This window comes from Symphodus melops, assembly GCF_947650265.1.
Source record: "Symphodus melops genome assembly, chromosome: 10".
NCBI lineage: Eukaryota > Metazoa > Chordata > Actinopteri > Labriformes > Labridae > Symphodus > Symphodus melops.
The window spans coordinates 22,193,470-22,220,571 of record NC_136700.1 but is presented as its reverse complement, the minus strand read 5'-3'; the positions used below and the strand labels follow the sequence as shown (position 1 = coordinate 22,220,571).

Below are 27,102 nucleotides of genomic sequence, written 5' to 3'. Positions count from 1 at the left end.
TGTATTTGTTTTGTGCTGGTGTTTTCACTGTGTCTTGGCTGACATGCTGAGTTACTGCCGTTTTGGAACAACTTTGCCGCACCATTCTGCGTCCATGCGCTATGCACTGCGTACAAGACTTATCAGGGCGTACATTTTCAGCTACTGTCACTACCAATAGAGAGGTTCAGAGTTTGAATCACACCTCTGTTCTGTCTGTGAGGAGTTTACATGTACTACCAGTGGTCTTCTTACATACCAAGTGATACAAATGTTTTCTGAATTTCCCAGGAATTAAGAGAGTGAGTTTAGGACTCCAAACAAAAAGCATGCACATCTTTGGATCTGCACTGCAATGCTAACTGTTTTGATATCCAGGATATACTCAGCTTCTATCCTGCTATTCAGTAGGCTTTCCTCCAGGTCTCATTTGAGAAATCATTCAAGTGCTAAGACTTTCATCCAACATCAAGAAGTGTCAGCTTGAAAAAAAAAACATGTACTGAATTCATCTTGAGGACTCTGCTTTGACACCTTCAAAAATATCTGAATATTTCTTGATTTTATTGGGCTGTTTCAACAGCACAGGATCCTTCATTTGTATTTATTATTGCTGTATCAAATAGCAGAATTTCAAAATGGAGCATCAGGATGTCCAAACTGAAAGCATATGTTAATGTGTGAACCTTTAAAACAGCGTACTCAAACTATTTGTGGCCTCAAGTGTACAGCGAGGCTGTTCTGACACAGTTGCACAGAGAGTCAGCCTGAATGAATGAAGGAGGTTCACTGCGTCTTATCGTCTGCCTTCTAAATCAGTGTGTTTTCCTGCAGACTCTGGGGAGCTGAACAGAGGGAGCAGTGTGTCTCTACTCTGCTCGGCCTCTGTGGCATTCTTTCAAAGGTTCCTGTTCAGCTGATGGACGCTGTCTGGGCTGAGAGTGCACAGAAGGCCATTGGCAGTCTGTCTCTGTCCCTTCCTTTTGAGTCCTCTCTACATGCTATAAACACTTCCTAACCCCCCCCCCCCCCCCCCTCATTTTCTGCCAGTTGTGTTTGTCATTTGATTTCAGTGTTTTTTAAAGAAAAGGAATTAGTCCTTATACTTTAACCCTTTAACATAGCTGTGTCGTTAGCTATCAGCTAACGGATGATTGTTACCCTACGTTATCTTGGAGTACATTTGCTGCAGGGTAGACAAACACAAAAAGAATATGTCCTTTAAACTCTTTTAAGAATGAGCCATTTGAGTTAAAACTGAACGCAATCTAACATCCTCAATGATGATAAAGTCTCATGGGTCAAAATTTCTGGTTGGAGAATTCGGAATCAGAAGAAAATCTGACTCAAATCCTTTTGGGCCTATAGTGCATTAACTCATTGACTCAAAGAAACCTTGTTTTGAAAAATTATCTCGTTGCATGACATGTCAATGTCAAACGACACCAACAACCAAGTTCTCTCTCAGGACGACAGGTACATAACAGATGGAAATGACAGGACCCAGTCTTTTGTGGTTTTGAATGAAGTAACAGCCATAACCACTTGAGATGTCAAATGAAAATGTATATTTCTGTATATTGTATATTACTTAGCTTCTAACCATAAGATAAAAAAAAGCGCATTAAAAACTGTCAGCTGGTAGACGAGGTCATTTTGTTTGCCAATTGTGGCTAACATTAGCAGTTCCAGCATCACCTTTGGTAAACCCTGCAGATTAACATCCACATGTACAGTATGTGTTGAATCTGGTCGTGTGCCTGTGTAACCTGACACTGCCTACATACAACGTTATATCTGTTTGTAGATCAAATACTGACAAACAGCGCTGGTCCCACGAGATGCTGTCAGTTCACTGTGCTTGTTTACACCCAGCTAGTAGAACAGGACCCATTAACTGGAGCTTCAGCCAGTCTATGGATACAGCCTCGGATAGTGGCAGACAGCCGGTCAAATGTTACGCCATGTTATGCAGCAAAACATTTGACCGCAATTGAAGGTCAAACAATCAATCCTTAAAACGTGCAAATCCCTACTGATACATTTTAATTGTCTTTGGCTTTATAAAACAAAAATAAACTACAAAGACAACTTTAACCTGTGTGTTTACTGTCTTAGCCATGACCTGTACTCCTCTCTTATGTTTTCTTGTTAGCCCTCCTTTATTCGTCTCGATGCATTTTAAAAGAAGCTTCTGCAGGATTTGCTTTACGTCTGTAATCCGTGAAAGAAAAGGGATTGTACTTCTCATTGTATACACAGAGGATTGTAGCACTCGGTCCGTCTCCGAGCGCTGAGATCAGAAGCTTAAGAGTTGGGTGGGGGATCTACACATCAGATTGGGTTTTAAACGCATTCAATAGCAAGGCCTTTAGACTGATCTGCAGCATGACAGAAGCCCCCCCCCCTCCTAAAGCCAGAACAAACAGGATTAGACCCAAATTGGATGGAGCCACGGGGGGCCTTGAGGGGGGAGAGTTTGGGTTCAGATCAATCTTTATTTGTGCTGCCTTTGTCCCCAGATTATTTGCAGTTTTTCTTGGCGGGTGTAGCTCTGCAGAGGGGTAGCTTTAACAGACTCAATCAAATCTTCCTGGCTGACCGCTGCATGCCATCAATGATTAAATAATCAGGCAATCTATGAGGAAGAAAGCTTAAACTACAGATTCTGTGAGAGGCGGAATATAGCTGGGAGGCTACAGGGAAATATACACGTTGTCTTTTTGCTGCTGTGACTTTGGGACGACTTTTTTTAATACGTTTTTGGTGTGATTGCACGATGTGTGGATGAACACAAAAAGGACATGATTAGAAAGGACTCTGTGAGAAGAAATACATTATATCTCCCGAGATTTAAAAAGTGAGCCTTTATTGTTTTTTACAAACATGAGGTGAGGTGCATAGTTTCAAAAGTAAAGCCTCTACATAGAAGTGAGCACAACTATCTGATCACATTAATAAATAAGGCTGACCTAGCTGTCTTAAGTAGAGCTTCCTGAATTCATTAAAGACTTCAGAGCAAGTGTCCATTAATGAATTATGAGGAATGATCATGTGTACATAAAATACGGAGGCGACCTAGGTAAGGAGAACACATTTTATCAGGAGGAAGAACTTGTTTATCAGGAGATTTCATTTTAGGCTATACATATATAAACTCTGTCACTGCTTTTTTACAGCTGTTAACCGTGCAACAGTTCCACCACAGCAATCCATCCACTTATATTTTCTTCTTTAGTTTGGCTCAAATGAAAGGAATGCTGTTACTGCTGATTCATACTTTTTTTCCAGTGTTTATTTCCATGTTCTGGATGAATGTATTTCTAAATGTTTTTGAATGACTTCTTCTGGTAGGTTTTGTTCTGTGCTTAGTATTTGTGTACTGTTGTTTAATGAACGTCTCTTATAACCTGTGTTTAAGAAGGTGTAACATTAAGTTTGGCTTTAATTATTAAACAGTGCACATTTCATTTCACTCATGTGATCACAATAAAACCAATTCATTCATGGCTGCTTTTCTTTGTTTTGAAAGTAAAATGTAACGCCATCATTTTATAAATCAGGTGCATTTCACCTGAAGGTAGGTATGGTGTGTGTGTCTGTGGTTGTGTTATCATGTTATCACTGACACAAACCAATCGATCAGTAAAGACATGTATCTGGATGTTGAGCAGATACCAGCCCGCCCTTGTTTGCAGCTCACAAGTTGTTTTCTGGAGTCTAAAGCGTTGCCTTCATTTCAATCTAAAGCAACAGACTGAGGAAGTCTTTGGCATGAACGGAGATATGGAATCACTGCTTTCATTGTGTGGCTGCTGGCAGCAGTGCCACAACTTTTACTACTTTCACAGCAAAGCTATTTACAAGCTTTTGTCAAACTGGGTTCAAGAAGAACATGAATCTGTTTTCATTCAAAGGAGCAGAGTCTTTGATTCAGGGAGTCATTCATCCAACCTGAACAACAGGCCGACTTTTATAGATGTCGCGAATCAGTAAGCTCAAGAACGTAATATTCAAAGTGATCATGTCAACGACAAACATCACGATGAAAATCTCAAATGAAAAAGGAAGGCTTAAAAGAAACATCTTTTCTTCTCCTTCCTGTCAGAAGACAAACCTCACGACGACTAACACCCCACAAAGGTGAGATGCAATCACGCCGCCCACCTATAAGGACTTAAAGTATCTAACCAATAGGAGTTTGTTGTTAAACATTTAACACCCATTTCCTCTGGAGGGGCTCAGAAAACTCTTGAAGTTGGAGAACTCGAGGGTCGTGAACTGGTTTAAAGGTTCCTTCGTACCTTTTCACCACTCGCTTCCTATGTAAGCGTCTCTATTTCTGTTAATAAGCCTGAGAGGTGTGAGACGTCAGGCTGAACTCATTTTATCACTCCATGGTAGATATGAATGTTTGATGTTTCAGAGGAAGAAGAAGATGAATGATTTAAAACCAGCTTTTTTAGGAAAAGACGACAGACTTTTGTCCTGATCATTACTATGTATCATCCTTTAATAATCCAGGTGTGGTTTGTGACTCAAACTGTGTCTTAACTCAGCTGGAGCACCAACAGAGGTCTAACATCTCGGGCCACAAATCCCAATTATCTGCATCATATTGATAGTATAGCTGGCAGTTAACACTGGCCTGTTTGATCATTAAATATTCATCAAGCACATGACTGAATCTGTGAGCTGACAGTGAGCAATGATCTGCAATGAGACGTGCAAAAACATACGAGTATCTTCTATTCTGGCTCCTTTAAATGCTGTGAGAAAAAACAAGAAGCAATAGAGTCACTGTTAACAGCTCAAACACACAGTAAAAGTGAGAAAACTGACAAAGTGAAAGTAAATAGGAACCAGGTCAGCCCTCAAGTCTGATCCTGTTCAGCTCCTAAAATAATGAAGCCATTCACTCGCCCCTCCTTTAAAGCAAACACGGCGTTTCACCACCGTCATGTTGTGTAAATGTGCTTAAAACATCTGAAGAACTCACATCTCAATCCATCCACCACGTCTACATTTGAATTACCAGACAGTGAATGTATGTCCTGTGATTAACTTTAAATGGAAAACAAAGCTTTGATGCTTTTTGGTGATTTTTTTTATTAAAGCTGAACAATAAATATTTGTTTGAACCACAGGGTATACGTGACACATGGCCCATGTTATGAACATCCTATATAAAATCATGACTCAGCGATTCTGCTACGACTGATGTACTTCAAGCCCATCATGTAGGATTAATCACTATTTATGATCCATTTTTCTTCTTCTTTCATCTCACTTTAATCCGCTTCTTGTTCGACCAGTTCGACCTCAGGCCTGAGAGATTTGATGAGCTGAAATATCCTTAAACTGAAACAACTTCTTATCTTTATATATTACAGCCAAGGAATCTAGAATTACAATCATTCTAAGACACCCCATGTCTGCATATTATTTTGTAGCATGGACTGAACTGGTATTTCTGGAAGGTTATATTTGCTATTTCCTGCACACAGAGGGACCCTGAATGCAGCACAGAGCTCAGGACATTTTTCTGAATTATACTGTATACCCATCCTGAGACAGTGGATGTGTCTCTTACCAAAAGTAGGTCTTCACGTGCTCTTGGATCAACACCCATGTCTCCCCAAAGTCGTCTGATTTCCACAGCTGCAGGAGAGGAGACGAGAGATGCGGTGTGAGGAGGAGGAGGAGGAGGAGGAAGAAGAAGAAGAAGAACAAGAAAAGGAGGAGGGGGGGATGGTGAACTGTAAAAATGTAGGTCATGCTCATTCCTTTCGTTTTGGCTCTTGCACATGTGACATGAGAACACTGAAGAGACGTTTGGCGCTTTTGTGCTTCAACTCAAGACGAGGGGAAAAAAAAACGTTCCATGGTGAAACCTTGGCTCAGACACTCTGCTCTCAGTTACTGTTTATTCTGTATACTATTCAACATCAGAAAAGTGCAGAAAATCCAAAAGCAGCTCAATATGTTCAAGGAAGCTTAAGCTGAAGCATTTCCCACTCAACACAATCATAAGGAAATTGATGATTTGATGCATTAAAAAAGAAGTATCTAAAAATGTGTCTTTCCTATCAGAATCTGGCTCTGAATTGTAATCTGAGGGCATGACTGATAGAAAAGAAGCCCATTGATCTACATGAGAGCAGTGAAATGTATTGAACAATAAGATTATTTATGCCGTTAAAGACAAAGTAAGACTTCATCGGTGCACTCAAATGGCATGTTTCTCTCATATTTTATAGCTCCTCTAATTTGTTGAAATGGAGCAGGATTAACAGGTTCATTATTTACCCAGGTGTGTCTGGACAACAAAGGCTGGCTTTATTATGCGCAGGTCAACCACACAACAGCATGACACACATACCTGCATGTGTCTGCTCTGAGACGGTCCTGCAGGTGAAATCTAGTTGTAGAGGTTAGATGGATTCCAAATTCCTAGACGGTATCCTTGTCTTTGTTTGGTTGAATGAAACTGCACATTTTAGCGTAAACAGCAACAAACCAAAAAAACCTGTTCGACAATCCTGCTGTTTAATAAGCATCTAGATAGACCGGGCCTGTCGGTCTGATGTATGGTCAGGTAAAGAAGAAGTGTCACATGACTTGTACTTCCCTTCACTGAGTTGAGCTTATTACAGCAGCCAGGGCTTTTGTGGTCAGTGAAAAATGCATGACAGGGCTGCGAGAAAGCCAACAGAGTTGTTTGCATCATAAAGTCTAAATTGATAAAACCCTGAGTGTTAAAACTTTAACCTCAAAGTTACACTGAGGAACATTAGATGGGTGTCAATGAACGTGCATTCATATTGACAGCACGTCTCTGTCTCCTTTCGTCGAATAAAGTTGAAGCCAATTCACCCCCAAAGATGGCTGTTAACAATTTGCGCTGGTGTCGAAGTTTTGGTGCCTCAACATGCTCAGAAGAGAGAAGCGAGCAGGCTGGTGGATCTGCGGAAATTAACGTGATGACAATCCACTAACCAGAGCAGGCCTTTAACTCGCAGATAAAACATCAGACACACCCAGCTGTGAAATGTGCAATGACTCCTGTGGTAGTTTTTTACTGCGTTTTCTCTCTTCTACTTTGCTGAATCATTTGAGAACGCCGTCGATAGAGCTGTCAAGTTGTGTGGGTTATACGACTTTCTGAACATAATTGAGAGAAACAAGCATTTGGTTCTACTTTAAAAGTCTTGGATCTTTCGATTTAACTTGCAAAGACAGCCGGAGCAAAAAGACGCGTTTACGTTCTTTCAGTTGATCCTCTTAAACACACTGGTGTCACTCTTGTAGTATCACACACACAAGGTTGGCTAGTAGATCTATGATGAATGGAACACACGGCCTGTGAGGATGAACCTTCTCTCCCTGGTGGAGCGGGTCCGTGTTTACCTGCTTGTTGGGGTGTGAGCCGTCATAGCCCAGCACCAGGTTGGACCTTCGGTTGTGGAGCAGCAGGTCTGTGGGCTTGAAGGGCACAGAGAAGCCTTGCACACTCTTACAGAAGTCAAAGGTGTTCCACAGGTAGTTGTTGGTGGAGTCCACAAAAAGGTACTGACAGGGAAAAAGAAAACAGGCTCATTAGGACAAATAAACACATACGAGTGAATTTTAAACCTCACTTGGAGCTGATATTGCCATTTTTCAAACTAATGAAACTGGAGGAAGTCTTACAGCTCAGTGCTCCATCAACACTGCGCATTCCCCAGTGGCATTACACAGTTTGATTATGTAATTGCACCGAGCTTATCCCACTTCTCTCAGCTCGCTTTGATGTGCTGTGTCACTGTTTTCCCCAATAACCACTCAGTTCTCCATAAGCAGGGCAGAGCAAAGCAGAAAACACAAGTTACTGAAGCAGGAAGTGTCAGCTGGAGTGTTTCTCGGGTGCATCAGTGATTTCTGACTGCAGTGTTTGAACAGATAGTCAAGGGTGGAGGATCACTAATGCACAGAGAAAGCTTCGCTAAGTCATCCCTGCTGAGATCAGAGGCCGCTCAAGTGTTCAGAAGAGAGCATCCCAATAATATCTCAGAACAAAGGGAAGAAATACTACAAATTCTGGTTGCTTCACTTTAATACGACACATACATTTACCATTATTACTAGAGGCTGACCAATTATTCTGCCAGCTGATAATATCGGCCGACATTAGCACATCGGCTGATTTTATCACAGGCATGAGGTGATGTTCTTAGAACATTTATACTATCATTATCTTATTTCTCTTGGGGGTCCAAATGTCCAAGGAGGTGCAGAAAGTTTTGGTTGTGAAACAAAGCTGCATCATAATCCCTGTTAGTAAAACCTGTCGGGTCAAAGTGCGTCCACTTACAGTTTCTAGTGTCAGTCACTAACAAGCTCTGATTGTTTTGTTGTTGTGTCTGACAACATTACAGAAAGGCTCCTGAGAGAGTCTCTGTGAGGCTGAAACAGTCGTCGTGTCCCTCCTGAGAGCCTTTCGCCCCATTTCCACTGAACGGCCCAGTTCGGTTTGTCTCGGTACGGCACGCATTTTGTGGCCACACAGCCTGAAATAAAGCTGGTTCGAGTTTTGTAATAAAGAGTCACATGTCAGTGACAGAGTCGAAGAACTGCTGGATGTCTTCCATCGTTGTTTTTTTTTTTTTTGTGTCTCGTTTTTCTCCTTTGTTGAATTTATTAGTTAGCGGTTAGCAGTTAGCTGTTAGCTCCTATCAAATGATGCTATTACGTAGCTGACGCTGCTATCGGCATCCGGCTTATACGCCGCCTACTAAATTTGGCATGGGTGGCTGTGGAAACACAAACAGGATCAGGCTTTACTGAACCAAACTGTACCGAGCCGTACCGGACTGCTGTGTGGAAACGGGGCTTTAGGTTTTTACACACTCATCAATACTGATTATACCTGACGATAGATGTATTTCCAGACTTTCTACTAAGCTTCCTCGACTGTTTTTCTAGTCTTATTTTCACTATCACTGCAGTCTCTCTTCACCCTGGAAGAGCTGAATTTATTTTGTTACATGCAGACCTTAGTCTGGTACTGACTGGGACCTACCCGTCTGTTGTCTGCAGGACTGTGGTAGAACTGGGAGATGACCTGCTTTGCTCCCTCTTTGAACTTCACCCCTGAGAGCTGGAATTTCTCTGACACGAGCCTGAAGGCGGTCCCGTAGTCGTACGACACGTAGACCTGGAAGAATAAAAAAAAAATCAAATCAATGATGTCACCGTGTGGTCTGTGATAAATGCAATTCAAAACGATGGGTGTCTTATCAGTCATTAAGACCCTAAAATGTGTAAAAATAGGGACGTAGGTTTCTCAAACAAACAAAAAACACCCTAAGGTATAATCCACTGGAGCTTTATCCTGCCTGTTATCTTCTGTTGTTTTCAAGTAAGCTCTAAGTGAAATAAATCAAAAGCAGTGCCGGTGGGGGAGTTTGAACAGAAAGACAAAGAGGAGCAGGTTCAATGACTGGGCTTTAGGCTTTCTAGTTCTCACAAGTGTGTGCTTATGTTTGTGTGTTTGTGTTATAAGATGACAGATGGAGGACTCAATCTGTGGCCCAACAATCAAAACATCACCAGAAACATGAGAAACATGTTAGACGAGTGTGAGTGAACACACCTTCTGCTGCACTGCTTACTTATCGAGGTTACTTACAGATTAAGTTTCTGGGGGAGACAACATGCGAGGAGTTTCAGCCGACTAAAGAATCTCTCATTGATGTCTTAGCTGAACGTACCGAGCTGGTTTTGGGCCCGGAGGCTCCAGCGCTGTCTCGGGCCAAAGCGACGATCACATTGCTCTTCTCTCCGGCCCAGTGGACCACCATCTGGTTGTGAGAGTCGTTCAGGTTGGCCTGCAGGACAAAACAAGATGAATTAAAGATGTGCATCAGGGAAAAAGGCAAACAGGCCAATTCAAACTTTATAACAGAGACACAGGGTTTGTGCAAAGCAAGAGAAACAGACATACAAGGATTGAAGGTTCAGTTCAGCAAAGCTTTAACTCAAATGTGCAGTCAAACTGAATCACTATTTATCTGCCTCGTTGTTGTTTTGAGGTCAAGTTAGGTTCACTGACCTCAATCATGCATGAAACCGTCCTCAGCTGCAGAGGACGTCGAGTAAACCTAAACAACCTCCTTCCAACACAGTTTAATGTGTTATGATAAAAATCTGGAGAGAACACTGTCTGTCCTTCGTCTCCCACTGAGCTGCACAGTTTAAATCTTTATTTTAAACGACAGCAGCTGCTCGGCATGAAAAACAAACTGATTCTGATATTTTTTTTTACTTTTAAATTGTAATCGACCCGACAATATGCAAACGGCTCCATGTTTTATTGCCCATTAGAGAAGAGAAGGGTTAACTAATAAAAATGAGATATTCACTGTCTATATGTGTTGCCTGTATCACTTCTTTATTTTTTGCTGAACCCGTTCAGTGACGTTCGATGAGCGTTCTCGACGTCGTCCTCACACGGCTCTGCTTACAGAGAGCAACACTCGTTAGCTAAGATGGAATCTGTTATTACATATAAACGACGGGCCTCTAGAACAACACACACTCCACGTAAGCACAAGAAAGCAGAAAAGGTTTCATCTTTAGAAGCCCGTCGAGCCAGACTAGAACCCGACCGGCGTTGAAAACTGGAGCGAACACGAGAGAGCTTTTCATCCGTGGAGCTTCAATGGGTTTTGGGGATAAAAACTGACCCAGACAGCCAAGCAGCCTGCGGTGTCACTGAGTTACATAAAGCCCCTTGAAGGCTACGTCAATTGTCGCGCCACTGGGGCAGGTAGGTGGAGCAATTAAAGTTGTTTGCTCTACAACCACACGTGTATTTTACCCGGCATTTATGACGGTATCACAACGATTTTAGGAAAAAGATCTACCGGTAATTGTGATTTTTCTGGCAGAAATTGCGACTTCGATTTGTATCACGATTTTCTTCAAATCAAGCTATGTACCGTAACATTTATAAACATGACAGGAAATAACATCATACCAGTTAAAACTTTAAATGCCAGAACTCTAAATTAGAAGAATGAAAACTAAAGTTAAGAATTGATTTCAAATTTATTTATAAAGAGGATTTTTCAAGTGTCTGTATAAATTTGCTGTTTCTGCTGAACTTCACACCTTTAACGCGACAGGTTTTGCAGAGTGTTTCTGGTGCACGTCTACAGCCTCAAACCCATAATACTCGTCTCGTCCAGCTGAAGCCATTTCGGAAATAAAAGAGCAGGTGGAGCAGGCTTTTCTGATTGGTTAGCGTTACCTGCCCATGAGCAGCAAGCCGCTTCTGATTGGTGAGCTTGGCAGGGTGGGAGGGAGACGGCGTGTATGTGTAAATTAGTTGACACAACAGCTCCTGGGTCAGTCAGGAGAAGCACTGCCAAAAAAAAAAAGAAAACGCAGCTTTGGCGACGACATGATCTCGTTTTCTGAAATCATGATTTCGAAGGATAAATAGTTCAGCCTTAGTATTGCACTAACCCGTGTCCTGGCAGAGTGTATACCAGTGACAGCATTGCTACAGGCTTACCTCATACCCCAAGTGCCCGGCCTGACTTCTTGCAGACATTTTTTCTAAATGTCTGGGTTCATTTTGTTTGACTATGTGGTTGACGTACGCATGTGTGAAAAGGTTAATAATGGTAGAGAAGCGACACAATTATCTTCACCCACAGTGATGTGGACATTTCCTTCATACTTCATTATTTTAGAGAGCAGAATTAGCCCCTCAGGTGTACACACTCTTGGTTACCTTGGTTACAGTCTGTAATTCGACTCGTTCTTTCGATGTGCTCTGACAGATTCGGGCTCGACAGCGGGAGGTTATCGCAGGTCGCAGCCTTGTTTGTTTGCAAACCGTAATGAGTTGTCATGAAGCCCTGAAGGCTAACACTTCCTTGATCTCTATCTGGATTCTTTCAGTTTGACAGACGGATCATCGAAGACACAAAGTAAGTGAGTTTTGAAAATGGAAAGAAGAGAAGCTGGCCTGGTCTTTAAATCATGACAGATTTGCAGCATTATCTGTCTGCTGAAGCCTCAGATACAAACCATGTGTTGAGCTGAACTAATGTCTAAATCTATTCTTCAGACAGTTAGCAGATCACACTGATCCGTTACAGTCATCCTTCTTCCTCCGAGTGAAACATTATCACGTTCACTTTTATTACATGAATGGGTTTCACTGAGAGTTAATCTTATTTTCCTTATTACATTTGTCTCAACACCAAGGAGCTGAATAATGAAAAATCTGAAAATGGATAGAACATTTCAGGCAGGCAGCCCGGGAAATCTCCCTGAGTTGGTTGTTTACAAATCTCCTTCACATGGGGAGACTGCTGTGTCAGACAGAAGAGGTGTGGGGGGGGGGGGGGGGGGTAAAAAAGAACAACGTGGAAGTGACGAATGAAGCAACAGGACAAAAGAGCGTAAAGGATGATTCACATGGTCATGTACAAACACTTCAGAGACTTCAGATGCACTGGTGGATTGTATAGTTTGAAAGTTAAACGGCTCATTAAAGTTCCCAATGTTACCTTTGTCCCCATGTTTGAAGTCCGAATAAGAGAACACAAAGAGGAGGTTTCATCGCGTGGGCAGAGATGGCACCGGTCTCATTCATATGCATGAACGGTAACAGGCTGAGCACCGCTAACAGAATAAAAAACATCCTCACCCCCTTCTGCTTCCTCGATGTGAATTCTCCTGAATCATCCCCACTTCAGCTCAACCCGACTTCGATTCAAGTGGAGTTTATTTATACGGCACATTTCAGCAACAAGGCAGATTCTTCAGATAGAAAAGTGACTCCAGCAGGCAGCAGGAAAACTTCCAGGTAAAGTCGGGCTGAAAAGTTGAGCTGTTTGTGTTCACACCTGAAGCTCCTTTCTGCAGCTGGAGATCGCTTTATGTAACAAGCATTAAAGCATGTTCATCCACTTGTAAAGGATTCGGCCCCGTGTCCACGTAGCGGTTTTTTTTCTTCTTCTCTTGCGTCTTTTTTCAGTTGTTTTCAATGAGTGGAGAGCGCGTGTAGCAGAAAGCAACCGCCTGGATGTAAAGCGCAGCGCCCGGCCTCTTTTTAACAAGCGCTCTGACGTTTTGTTTTTGTGCGTGCCGCTCCGAGCGGCTCGAGTGAAAAACCTTTCCACTTTTCAAAAAGGAGCTGCATGCTTACGCTTTTTTTTCAACGAACCAATCAAAAGGCTGAATGGCTCGTAGTCGTAATGTTGGCAACCAAAAACAATGGAGGAGAAGTTGGTCTTGGCCGTTTCAGGTTCATAAGCCTGGAATATGAACCGGGCTTCATCCTGTAGATTGGAGCCGTCATTATGAAGCTTCCAATCAAAATCAGGGGGTGAGAATATTCTGATTGACGCTCATAGTAAAGGGAACAAACATTCTGCAGTACACCCCCGAGCGCACAGCCAGCTCGAGGTGGACACGGAGCTGAATCCTGTTTTTAATGTACTCGAGTGCTTCAGTTTAAGGTGACGGAGTCATTAGAAGCACTTTTACCAACAACAGAGTGAGTTCAAAGAATGACACACATTGAATTAGCGTGGTATTCAGACAGTTTTACACCTGGCTGATCAGCCTTTCGTAGTGTGTGCATATGCGGCAGTTCAGCCGCTCTGTGTCCATGTAAAGGAGGGCTAATGTAATGACTTTCTGGAACACATAGGGATTCCCCGCTCAGTGCACCTCCCACAGGGCTCGCAGATCAATGAGAAGAAATAGGCTATTTCATCTTTTTCATTGTCGCTGCCTCACCCGCCGTGCTGCCGCTCTTCTCTTATCTTTTATTGATGACTCTGCGAGGGGGCGGGCTTCTGAAGGAGCTCTGCTTTTTGCTTCAAAGTCGCTTTTTTTTTTTTTTTTTTTTGCTGCTCTTCACACTGGAATAAACAACAAACGTCTCTGCTCCCCCCCCCCTCCCGTCAGCCATGATCAGACAACCCTGGACCCACTTCTCGTTCGCAACTTCTACTGTGGCCGCGCTGATGTGGATGACAGAGCTAAAACGCTGTAGTTGTGAAAGCATGGGGAAGTGGAGTTTATTACAATATTGGGCTTGAAATATTTCAGCACTTATGAAGAGCTACTGGCAGTGCAGTGTATAGAGCAGGGCCCGTTACGTAGTCAACATCAGGGTTTGGATTCAACAAGGAGAAACACGAAAAGGCTGAGACGCTAATATCACCACCCACAGAGGTTTCATAAATCTATAGAAGCAATGCAGCAACAGCACATATTGTGCCCTGGATAAGGCAGTGGGTATTTCTTGAAAATTACAACCCTTTATCACAACAGAACTCCTTGAAGGCATCGTAAACCACCAGAGGCGGGGGGATATTTAAATGCAAGTGTTGATTTTTCCCGTTAGCACGATGCTAAAGTCGTCTGCGAGGCAAACATCCTGCAGGACCAGACCGAGTGTCGCCTGCAACACACAAATTTAACCTTTTCCTCAACAAAGGGATGACTATATGAGCTGCTGTCATGAAGCCAGCCTCGCTGATACACAACTTGCTTTTCCATTTTCTTGCTTTAGTCATCAGCCTCCTCCTCCTCCTCCTCCTCCTCCTCTCCATCTTCCTCAGACCTCCTCCCTCAGGGCCACCTCAGTAAAAAGCCACTGCTGTCTCTCCCTCTCCAGCCGAGGTGTTGCAGCAGTAAATCTCTGCATTTTAGGCCTCATTGGGTCGCCGTGTGAGCGGGCCAAAAAGTTTGCCAGCGGCTCTGCAGCTGAATCGAGGGAATGGTGATGACGGTGATAAAAACTATTTGCCAGGTTGCGGCAGATTGCATCATTAAAGTCAAAGCTTGGAGGGTCCATCTGTATGATGATCGCCCCTCTGTTCACAGGTAGTGGCTCCAAATGAAGGGCAGCGCTACCATTTAACGTTGGCGTACTCTCGGGCTGCCCAATAAAAGTCTAAGACCGCTATCGTCGGTCAAGAAGACTGGAATTGACCGGCTTTTTGTCAGTCGTATCTCTGCAGCGTAGATTCTATATGAGCCGCGTCGCACAGAGCAACAAACAGACACAGCAACAAAAGGACCTCCAGCGTTCATCTGTCATGAGCATGAGTTTGGTTTTAAGCTGTGTTGTCCAAAAAGGTTTTATCCTCTCAAAAATAAATGACCCGCTGATTAAAACTGGTAAAACTTCCAGAGATGTAGCCAAACTAGAGCTAACATTAGCAAACAGCTTGAAGGAAAGCTTCTCCTGCTCTATACTGTAAATCAGGTGTATTAGACCTGTAAAAAGGTACGCTACGTCTACCAGACTGACGCCGCAACTTTTTAAATCAGCTTTTCGTCTTCATTAGCTGCTAATCCTGCATGTCAAGAAAACAGCGGTGCACTGATAAGTAAGTAAAACGTTGTGGAGTGCTGGTTTGATTTAAAAGACAGTGACCTGAGGAGATGGGCAGCAGAACTCGCAGACTGGGTGTCTTTACTTAAACATCAACGTTACTGTAGGATGAGAGCTCAAGTAGCTTACAGCTAGCTCGCAGGCTAGGTGAAGACAGAAAGTAGAGAATCGATTTTGTTGGGGGTTGTTTTGCACAGCCTGAGCATAAACCTTGTTTTCTGTATGAGAGACACCCGAAGACACCAGACCAGTTGTACAGAAACATACACCGCTGCATGTTTCGGTACAACAACAACACAAACAGAAGTCTTTTAGGCTCCTGGTATTTGCTCATTTCTGGTTTTTGTTCATGAACACTGCAGGCAAACTCTCGCACACTGACGTTATCATGCTTTCACTGTCAAGTGTTCTGCATGTATTAGTTACACATGTTTAAATCATCCCAATGCTGTCGTATCATAATTGTACACTCTAACCATGTCTTGAAACACAGAAGAACTCAAACTGAAGCTCCACATCTGTTTGAAAGTATTGCTTGATCATGCACCAAGCCACTTCCTCTGTGCATATAATCATTTCCTTCATCAGGCTGGTAAACAATACATGACTGTAGTAACAAGCAAGAGAAGCTGTAGCCTAGTAACAGCTGAACAGACACCTCCCACCTCAGATTTCATTTTGGACAGCTGCTGTGTCAGAGCCGTACGTTCGTCTGAGAATAATGAGCACCTTCAGGCTAACGGGATTTCATGCTATAATTCCTGTTGAACATGTTTCCCGTGCTGCTCGGTTTTATTTCTTCTATCTCTCTCTCCCCTCACACTCTGCAAAGCAACATGGCGGCTGGTTTTAAAAGGTGTAAACCCAGTCTGCTCCCATCCATCAACCTCTGTGACAGCTTTGTGGTCACTTGGGGAGCCTGGGGGGAAGCAGGGGGGGAATGGGGGCGGAGTCAAGATCATCACAGACAGCCGTCAAGGCTACTGTACTGTCACTCTCTCTCTCTCTCTCTCTCTCTCTGCTCTCACATGTATAATGCAATCGAAGTCACCAGAAGTGATCTTGTGCAAACCCTTCACACCTGAGCGAGCAGAAAGGATTCAGTAAACACAGCAAACGAGTCACAAAGAGCAGCGGCGGAGGATTTCTCCCTTTTCCTGATTGGTCGCTCCTCTGCCAGACCTTGAGAGGCAGCAGACTGGAACAGCGAGTTTAACGCCATCTTTATGGTTAGTCCCCTCTGTGGCGACGAGGAGGAGATTCATTCTGCTCAAATACACAAATGCAAAAGAAATGAGACGTCGTTGTAGAAAAGCAAACACCACAAAAACATGAACTGGGAGGTTAAAGCTTTTAGCAGTTTAGAAAAGTGAACAAAATGTTTGAGGTTTTGTGTTTTCAGCAGCACTGTGTTCTGCTGAAAACGGCTGAAATTCATTCAACAAATTCAGACTCTAGCAAAATATCTATTGCCAGTGCTTTTCACCATAATGCAGCTCTATAGATGTCATGATATAAAAGGCTTTAAAAGACTATTCCAATCAATGTTAAAGCTCTCAAGTCTCTTTCCTTTACCAAGGACTGAACCACCATGCAACACAGAGAAAAATAAACAAACCTGTCTGTCTTACTGTCTGTAAACCAAGGACAGGCTGCAGAAACACTCCAATGAACAACTGACAAACTCGAGTTATTTCAACATTACAAAGAGGATTCCTCCTGAGATCAAACTCTTCATTCGTCTAAAATGTGTTTCTGTGTACCCAGAAACATCTTTCTGTCCAAAGCCATCAGACTAGCATTGACAAAACCTGGAATAGAAACTTGTTGCAGAACATGGGAGTTGCTCGTCGACTTACATCATTTGGTTGGTTAGTTTATTATTGGTGCATCACACGATTCAACCTCCTACATGGCCATAGCAGCCTCATTTAATCGAAATACATGACGAACTGTCTCCTGTGTTATGGCGAATAGCGTAAGACACTGTGACAAGTTGGCTAGCTTAAAAAGTTGCATCCTGCAGTACTTTCTGTTACACAGTAGGCAAGGTAAGGAGGCTGGTACATAGCAGGTGTTGCTTTTGTTTGCATACAGTATACTGCAGGATTCATTTTGGTTAAATAAGCTTAATAGAAAACAGCCTTGAAGACTGAAACAACATTAATATCCGGTGCCAAAATTAACAGTTTACAATCCCTTCAAAGGGCATCATGTGTTTTCCCCGAACACACTTCGTCGTGTCACATCCCACGGCCGGCAGGCGAAGAGGCTGTTCCTTTCACCAACAAGCCAAAACATGCGATGGAGAAAAAAACTGGCTGCATTCCTCATCGGTGCTTGGATCCAAAGAAAAAAGCCGCTGATCTTTTCGCTGCAGGGTTTTCTACTGGCTTCAGGACAACAGTTTAAAAGCCTCATCAATGTATATTGACTATTTGGGATAGAATCAGAACTACAGGGCAGACATGTGTTTAATATTCACAAAGCAGATTAATAGCCATAAGAGACCGTTTATAAAAAAGCATGACCAGGCCTGGATGTGACACAGCATTAGTCATCTCGAGAGCAGACAAGTGTAGGCCAGACAGAGTTTCGTCAGAGGATTAGAAAAAGTGAAACTTGAACACAATTAAATAAACTCCAGACAAAGCCACTGATCTCATCTATTAGAAAATGCTAGAAAATCCTTCCCTGGGTGAGAATAGAGGCAAATGAACAGCCTGTGCCATTTCTCTTCATCCACACTGGAAGAGCAGCACATTTCAAGTCTTAGCAGTTCCAAGCCTGAGAATATTTTTATCCAACCAAAAAAGATTTTTTACAGCACAAAAAGAACCTTTTGTTCAGCCGGTTTCAGAGTTTTATGGAAACAGAATTTGAAAAGCAGGACGAAATGATCTGATTTGTTCTCTACAATAGAACAGATTGTGCAATGAAACAATCATTATAATAGACTTCAGTGTTTTTTAATAAATAATAGTCCATCAAACATCCTAACAGACAGCATAAATGGGCAGAAAGCCCCGGTTACTTTTTGCTTGCAGGTGATAGGAGTACATGTCTACTTCATGTGCATGTTTGACGTGCCAGTGAGTAAAGTGTGATTTCTCTCAGGGAGAAAAATGACAATGAACAAAAACATATCCCAGTCCTTTTTTTTTTTTTTTTTTTTTTTTAAATCAGAATCAGGTTTTATTGCCAGGCATATTTACACATACAAGAAATTTGACTTGGTTTATTAAAAAAAAAAAAACTATCATTGACAAGTTATTGGCAGCTCAGCTAGCAGCCCCCTCCATTAACTTCCATGGCAGAACAGCTGGGGAGAGGCACCACTGTTTTACTAGAAAATGTCTTAATTTCATGTTTGTATTAGTTTTAATGGCAAATGCTGTTTGTTTTGGAGAAATTAGGCTTTTTCAAAAAATTGGGCTTCTGTTAAAAAATCTGGCTAAGCTAGTGTTTATGTCAGCTCAGCAAGCAGCCCCCTCAAAGAGCATCAGAGATAAGTTGTTTAAGTATGATGATGGTTTCAATAGCAGAAAGATTTTTTAAGAAGAGTCCTCTTCAAATAATTCAGGTCTGATTGTAAAAACTTCTGAATGGTGAAGAATCCTGACTTTAAAAAAAACTGAGCAGGGGCGCTGGTGGCCTAATGGTTAGTTTGTGTCCTTTTAGTGGGCAGTCTGGGTTTGAACCCGACCTGTGGCTCCTTTCCTGCATGTCATACCCCACACACTTTCTCTCTGATTTCTAAGCCCAAAAATAAGTCTTAAAAAAATAAATAAATCAATAAAAATAAGCTCAGCTAATATGAATGACAGCTCAGTTAGCAGCCCCCTCACAGAACATGCTGTGTCCACTTATGAGTTTTAGGGGGACACTGTTTTATTTTTTTTTTACCTGCCACAGCTTCACTTAATTGTCTTGTTTGTTTTTACTACTGTCTCAGCAGATAAATACATTACTGCCAAAATAACTTTATGAATTAAAATAACTAAAATAAACTAAAAATAATTAAAAAATGTAAAAAAAACTGCTGTGCTGATTTCAGAGCTGCAGCTCAGCTCACAGCCCATCCCGTCATGTTGCATCAGTTGACAAGCATCAACAGAGGTACTTATAACCTCAGACCACTTATTCATATTTATCTCAATGATTTGGTTGATTTTACTTGAAGACAAGAATAAGCCAACTCTTGCAAAGGCAAACAAACTACTGAAGTTTGACTAATGAGCCATGAGGTTTATATGTGAAGACGCACGTCACACTGGCAGCATTATTCAATCGTACATTTGGCAGGTCAACAAGCCCTACAGTAGAATGAAGAAACATTTGATTTGATCTGAAAGGATTTTTTGCTGCAGATAAGAGAAACTTCTTTTTTTTTACATTCCTCTTTACTCCCTTCTGACACTTTGATGTCCTGTTGGTAGCGTGGAGGAGTTTGGCTCTGTGTCTGGTACTACCAAGGAGCAGAACAGAGCAACAATATGCTTGGGCATTTAGCCTACACCCTCCCACTCCACCCTCCCCTTCCCTCAGCTCTGAGTTCTCCATTATTCAACTGTGGCTGGGGGGGATAGCATCGTAGTCGGGAGAGCATCGACGGCGGAGCCCGGTCTCAAACAATGACATCATCTCTGCAGGACTGGCATGCTCCACACTTTGCATGTATAAGTTGGCATGTGCTGTTAGCATATTTCTGGCTACAGGGAGGAAGCACAATTTAGCCTCAGTGCTCAAAGTGACAGCAGACCTCGTCTTTGAGGTTCTTCGTAGTTTGTGCAGATTATTATTATTGTGTGCAAACAAGGCAATCAATTGGAAATGATGGCTATCAACAAAATTTCTGATGTTGAATAACAAGTAGGCTAAAGTTGCTCCACAACACGACAGCCCTGCTTGAAATGTCTCAACAGCAGCTGCACAAACTTAACCAGACAAATACCAAGGAACATGTTTTCATACTGGGGCTAAGTGCTGCATTCAAGAACACACACACACACACACACACACACACACACAGACACACAGACACTCAGACGAGTGCTAAGAGTGAGAGTCAGTGATGAATTTTAAGGAGGCTCTTTGAATCAGACTCTGCACGCAAGCGTTAAGAGCAAAGATGTATAATGTGGGTTCTGAACACGCAGCAAAAACTAAAAATTTGTCTAATTTTCCATCAAAACGTCATCTCACTTAATATAACCAACACTCACCTGCCAAGTCCCAGAAAAACATCTTATTCCAAAACAGAACACAAAAAAAGGCCTCATTTGTTTCCATTACAGAAATCAAAATGAACATGGTAAGTTCCTTCAAAATTTAGTTTGCAAAAAAATTCAAGTTATCTCCATGCACGTAATAAAACAGCTTTACTATGTCATCAGTTTGCCAGAATTGTTCCGTGTGTGTTTAAGCATACCTGGCAAATAAAGCTGATTTCCTTGTGTCAGACTCTTCTGTGTACATTTATCACTTATTGTCTCCTATTATATCAAGAAAGAGCGACCCTTGACAGTAAAAAAAAAACCCTCTTGCACACATCCCTCTATAGAGGAGTATTGCAGTATTCTGAGCCTCCATTACCCTCACACACTAGACCAGTTAACCCCATCTTAGTTCAACGGATTGGCTGATTAAGTATGCAAACAGTGCCCCACTCAGACCGAGACATTATCGCTCCAATAACCACTGTGCTCTGCTTCTTAACAAGGCCAGTCATCCCACTGCAAGCCAGCAGAGAAAACAAGCTGAGGAACAAACAAAAACAACATGCTAAGCACTTCATAACAACCTCCACTCGTCCCCTTTACAAGCCACGAAACCTGATCCTGGTGCGACTCTCTGGAGTCTGTTTGTCCTGACTCTGGGTGTCAGCAGACAAGATAGGCAGTCAGCGTGAGATGTCAGGCTGACGACCAGCGATGGAGGAGACACCCCTCTTCTTTGCTTACTGCTTCTCCTCTACAGCGCTCATTGTGGGATTGTCAACCACAGACACCAACACATGCAGTGACAAACACCCACACTGTTTTTTCTTCTTTGTTCTCTGTGGATGGTTGGTCTGCATTTGAACAGAGGTTATTTTCACCCGTGTTCACCCTTTAATCTGAGCCTTGAGTCGGTCAGATAACTAAGTGTTGCTTGGTAATTTAATGCCCTAAAGGTAGGCGCACACACAGGCCAACAGTTTGGGAGGTCAAGGCTTGTCATGGCTGTCTGAGAGTCAGTGGTTATGGTCGCTGTGGTGTGAACAGCAGCAGCGTTGTTACTGCTCGTTGGAGGCTTTGAGACAAACCACTGTGATAGGCTCTAAGCCAGCATCTTAGGTCATGAGAAGAGAAACAGAAGTGACGAAGGGAAACAAACGACATGTCGAGATGGCCGTGTGCATAGTCTAATCTCCTGTAACACCAGTAACCGTCCCCATATGTTTGCACAAAACAACGCAGCCATTTCTATCTTCGGTTTGGTGTCTTACGTTTTTCCGCTTTGTTTGACAAATATCAGACTTCTGCCGCCGGCTGGTATGAGATGTTCACTCTAATTTGGCAGTAAGCTGCTGCAATCGCAAAAATGAAGACCCACAAAACCGCCAACCAGGAGACTGTTCTCGAGTTTGTTTGTGTAGCAAAAACGTGCAGCACCTCATGGCAATCTGTCAACTGAAGAAAATAATAATAATAACTTAAGAGAAACACCAGTTTATTTAAAGAAAACTTTTGGGCATTTAGCTTCTATATGACGGGACAGCTGAAGAAAGAAAGGAGGAGAGTGTAGGGAGTACATACAGCAAAGATCTAGAGACTGGAGTCAAACCTGGGAGCGGCTCTCGGGAGGACTTCACCTCTGTACGGGGCATGCTTTACTGAATAAGCTCCCTTTCTCCCACAAACACTGATTTTCAGACTAAACCGTTTGACTCAGGGAGTTTCCACCTGTTTTAATGTCTGGGTCCATTTGTTTCAGAGTGACAGGCAGCCTTGCAAATCATTTTACCAGTTTTCATCATCTTAAAAGAAAACAGTTTAAAAGACGATCTGAGGGGTGATGGATAGCCGAGGAGTAATGTCACGCGTCCCACGCGGAGGCGGTGGTCCTTGTTGCGGCAGCCAATGGGCTCAAAGCCAACCTGGGCCTGTTGCTGCATCTCTCCCAATCGAGCCTCTTTTTATCCTTCTATCCAATGAAGTCAAAAATGGCCCACAAATTATTGAATAAACAGACAATTTGAGTGCCTGGTAAGGCAGCGGATTCTAACTGATAACCCCTCTGGTTTGAGGAGTTGTTCACTGTCAGGTTTCTCTTAAACTAATACAATCACCAAAACGTCCTAATTGGATTACAGACGCCATGCTGAAGCTCCTGACTTCACCTTACATTTGATGGATCAAAAATCAGGCGAAGAGGTGGAGCTGAGGCGAGCTTTAACTTGCGACAAAATCAATCAACCTGTCAATCAACTCAACTGTTCCCTCATCGTGCAGATTTATGCAGTATCTTTGGTCACTCACACAAACAGGTTTGACGAATATCCACAGTAGAGTTTTTACAAATCAACGAATGAGATAAAACGGTTTTGTAAACCAGGATGTAACATGTTTGTTTGTTTTTCTGCTTAAAGAATGAACATTTTAATAAGGGACCTTATGTGCATTTTGTACTTCAGCATTAGCTTTATTATTTAACACTGGAATTGTGTCTTGATTGTATTAAGTATCTTTTTTGGTCAACTTCAAAAAAAAAGATCTTACTTCATCATTTGTCTTCTAGATATAATTACTAACGTTCAAAGTATTTCTGTCTATAAATGTGTAGCTTTATCTTTGAGGAACAGATCATTTTCTCTTCACAGCTGTAGAGAAGTTGTGTACTGTAATCATGAAACAAGTTCCAAGAGCAGTTTCACAACACTTCTCATACTTTCTGTCTCCACTTGGAGGTGAAATTTTTTCCCTGCTAATTTTTCTACACCGTTTTCAAACATGCAATCCTGAAGAGAAGTTGGTTCAGTGATTTATCTTGCATGCATTAAATGCTTGATAATTAGCGTATTCTTCTCACAATATTTGAGGCCAAATGACATGTTGGTAGAGGCTTGAAATACCAGCCAATATACGGGCATCTCACAGGTAAATTGTTTTTTCTATGCACCAATGCAAATATACTGTAATAGATCTGATGTCCTTGAAAAGCAGACTCTGACTACGTTTACAATCATCTATGCACTGTCTGCAGCACATGAAGCAGCGTATCACAGCAAAACAGACAGTGGACTGCTGCACAACTGGCTGACAGTACAGCATGCAGCCCTCTCAGTTATTTGGATAGTCCTAATGTTGGAAAATACAAATTAAAAAATGACTTTGCATCTCAGCAGAAAATTAATTGCACAAGCTGCGACATTGGAATTTTTGGATATTTTTCAGTACTCCATCTGTGTCAAGATATATAATATCTTTGCTCTGGTTTTCACCTCATGTACCAAAGACAACTAACATTTGGATATGACAAAAGCCACCTTCCTGACTCTTTTTCAACCAAGTGTGTTCTCTCTTTGGAGGGCGAAGAGATCCAATAAATTCCCTTAATGCTGACAGGAGTTTGGTTGAGCAGCTTACCAGAGCTACTTTGCATGTAAGGGATAGCAACTTTTCATTCTCTCTGAACTCTGTCAGTCACAGAGGTTAAATGAAACAACAGCTGGAGCCGTATGTTTCACACCTCCACGGCCCTAACATCACCCTTCTCTCAGAGTGCTCCTCCATTCAGATCTACCATTAGGGGGAGAAAAAAAGCATTATTTGTTTTCCTGGATTGTAGTAGTACACACACCTGGTAGAGCAAAACCAGCATCTCAAGAGCTTTCTAGCAACTTCGGTCAGAATAAACACGACGTAGCAGCTACTTCACTGTCATTTTGTTTGAGTATATTTACGACGTTTAGAAGATGCAAATGCAGGTTGCCCTTTATCGACATAAACAGGGGTTAAAGATGATCACTGAAACAAATAAAAGTGAGCTGTTACAGCTTGCATGGAGCACACTAGGTGATCCGACTGACACACTGTATTGTCTGTACACTGGGTGTATTGCTTTGAGGTGAAACAGGTCACTCATTTTCGATGTTTCGAAGAAAAACACAATCTTCAGCAGAAGATGCAAGCAACGATATGACTTAAAAACAAAGATGCTTGCGTAATTTTCTCCAAGACATCCTACTCAGCTGAGGGCAAACTGAGGTAATGCACGCTGTTCATTTTTAGAGAGGACAGTATCTCGAGGATGTACATTACCTGCCCGTACACCTTTGGCATGGGCGATTCTGCAGCGCTCCGGCGGCTTCGCTGCAGCGGGAGGGCACCGGATTCCGACCCGCCTTCAGCGACGCTACGAGCGGCCAGAGGTACCTCTGGAGCCTCGGCGCCTCCTCCATCTCCCCACGGTAAATCCTCATTCGCTTCTATTGTGAAAAATCCTCTGTTCTGCGGCAGCATGTAACGCTGCTCCGGGTGAAGCCGAAGGGTCGACGCATTTAATCCAGCAACCCAGAAGACTAATAAATATAACGAAGAGCGAAGAGAAGGCTGCATCTTGACCGCTTGTGATATCGCCATGTTTGTGTATGTTTAGCTTCTGGATTAGGTGAAACTGAAGGGCTCCGTCTACTGGCAGTGAAGCTGTTTCATGCTGCGTTTCCGGACCATGGGAATGTCGGGAAAGACGAGACTTCTCCTTTCATAATGTTTTTGGTCGCGCTTTGCGGTAAACAAAGGCAGTTAGCAAGCCACCACTGCGCCACACAACACGTCTTTGGAAAGGAAAACAACAAACAAAAGTGAACTAAGGATACACACAGTGTTAACCCCCCCGCGACATTTAAACATCCAATTTCACTTGATTTCTTTTTGAAAGGGCAGTTTACCAAAACTAAAAGAAATACATAATAACACTAAAAACAATAATAATAATAAAACGAGGAATATCATAATCATAATAATAGTTATTATCATATGGACGACCAAAGTAGAAATTCCTCCATGCATTATAACATATTGCAGGGATAATAGGTTGCCTACATGTAGATTATTCTCTCACTATCTTTTTTTTTATGTATATATTATTTTATGTATAGTCTCTGGATTAGTGCTTGTTTTCCTATAACAAGTTCATTACTTCAGTTCTCAAGAAAATGACTGAAATACAGTGGTTGTCCTGGAAAACAAGCATTGTTATACCAAAAAAACTAGATCAAAAAAGTCGAGATATCGAGAAAATGCCCCAAAACAATTTTATTACCTATTCGAAGTCAATAAAAGTCTACAATTGCAACTGTCAATTTAAAAGAAAATACACTTCTATGGTCATGAACAATATACCTGGTAACCTTAGTGCCTATTGACCCACAAAATGTGAAAAAATGCTCTGTTTAAAATGTTGCTGTCCTTGTGATGTCACAGTGCGATTCTGGTTAAAAAAAAAGCAAAATGTTTGTGCAGGTTTGCTACTTTCATTCTCGTTATAGTGAAGGGGTGATATCTGGAGGGGGTGCTTTATTCATGTTATATTTACCAAAGCACAGCACGTATGTTTCATTTAGACCACAGGTGGACTGTCTGAAAGGGGGGATAATATGTCCTCTTTAAGTCCCAAGTAATGAGGACGAGCACATTTTTGCCACAAGTTCTAAAATTGCACTATAGGCTTTCCGTTTTCTTTATGCTAACCACAGTATATGGAAAATAATTGAGTTATTTCACCTTGGAAAGAAAACATATTTGACAATAAAGATTACAGGGAATTTAATTATAAATGTAAATGTCTAAACGTAGGACTGTTGTTCAAACATATGTTTTATTGCCAATGTAGCTATGAAGCTAAAACCAAGGTTATGGTTTGCTTACTATACGTGACATTTGGACAACTTGCCATGAGAAAATGATAGGTTTACAAATTAATCCAGAAAGTTCCTTTATTTATTCATTTTTTTCTTTGAAGTAAGGGCAGCAAAATATTGAATTTCAAGACAAATTGGTACTCCCTTCTGATGAAAGGAGTTTAAATGAATATAGGTACATAGAAATACCTTTTCTCATCCTATACCTACATGCAGGATTTGTGGTTTATGGTTGACAAGCTCTATTTAATTAGTTGTAAACCATTGACTCAGGTGTGTTTTAAGGGCCTGTTAAATATTTAAAGGTCATAAAGAGCAGTTTCTGCCAACAATGCCTATCAGTGCGTGTTGATTTCAAAACAACTTAAATGCATTCCATTATGTATCAAATAAATGTATTATTAAATATATATATATTTATATTTCTCAGTCCAACTCAAAGCAGCTTGAACACAGTATCAGTGTTTCTCAACTGCAAGGAAGAGTCAGTCTGCTTTATTTCTATTGATTGTTCTTCGGGAGCTGCATTCACAGACTTCCTCGAAGAATCACATTATTTCCTGCAAAACCTTTGAATTAGGGAGATATTGATTGAGCCTCCCCTTTCTCCACAGCAAAACAAAGTTTGTCCATGTTGCACCACCAGCACTGGTTCAATGTGATTTATTAAAAGGATTGCTCCTAAATAATGCAGTTTAGAGGTGAACTTGTCAGATTCAAGGCAAGTCTTATTTGTGAGTATATGTATTTAATCATTTTTGTATCAAGATACTTTAGAATCTTTGAAAAATTGCATTTTGATAAA

At 41.9% G+C, this 27,102-nt stretch overlaps 1 protein-coding gene across 3 annotated transcripts in view; it reads right to left on the bottom strand.

The window, feature by feature from the left end:
• sorl1 (sortilin-related receptor, L(DLR class) A repeats containing) overlaps positions 1 to 25,111 on the bottom strand; it is a 67,051-nt gene extending 41,940 nt beyond the window's left edge. For 2 of the 3 annotated variants that reach the window (XM_079353630.1, XM_079353631.1), the window contains exons 1-5: positions 24,697 to 25,111; positions 9,732 to 9,848; positions 9,041 to 9,175; positions 7,390 to 7,551; positions 5,573 to 5,640 (exon numbers count right to left, since the gene is read on the bottom strand). In XM_079353630.1, the coding sequence (XP_079209756.1) occupies positions 5,573 to 5,640; positions 7,390 to 7,551; positions 9,041 to 9,175; positions 9,732 to 9,848; positions 24,697 to 25,017 (803 nt within the window). In that variant the 5' untranslated portion in view covers positions 25,018 to 25,111. The remainder of the gene's footprint in view (positions 1 to 5,572; positions 5,641 to 7,389; positions 7,552 to 9,040; positions 9,176 to 9,731; positions 9,849 to 24,696) is intronic. The other variant, XM_079353632.1, reaches the window with a different exon arrangement.
• Positions 25,112 to 27,102: the final 1,991 nt, after the last annotated feature.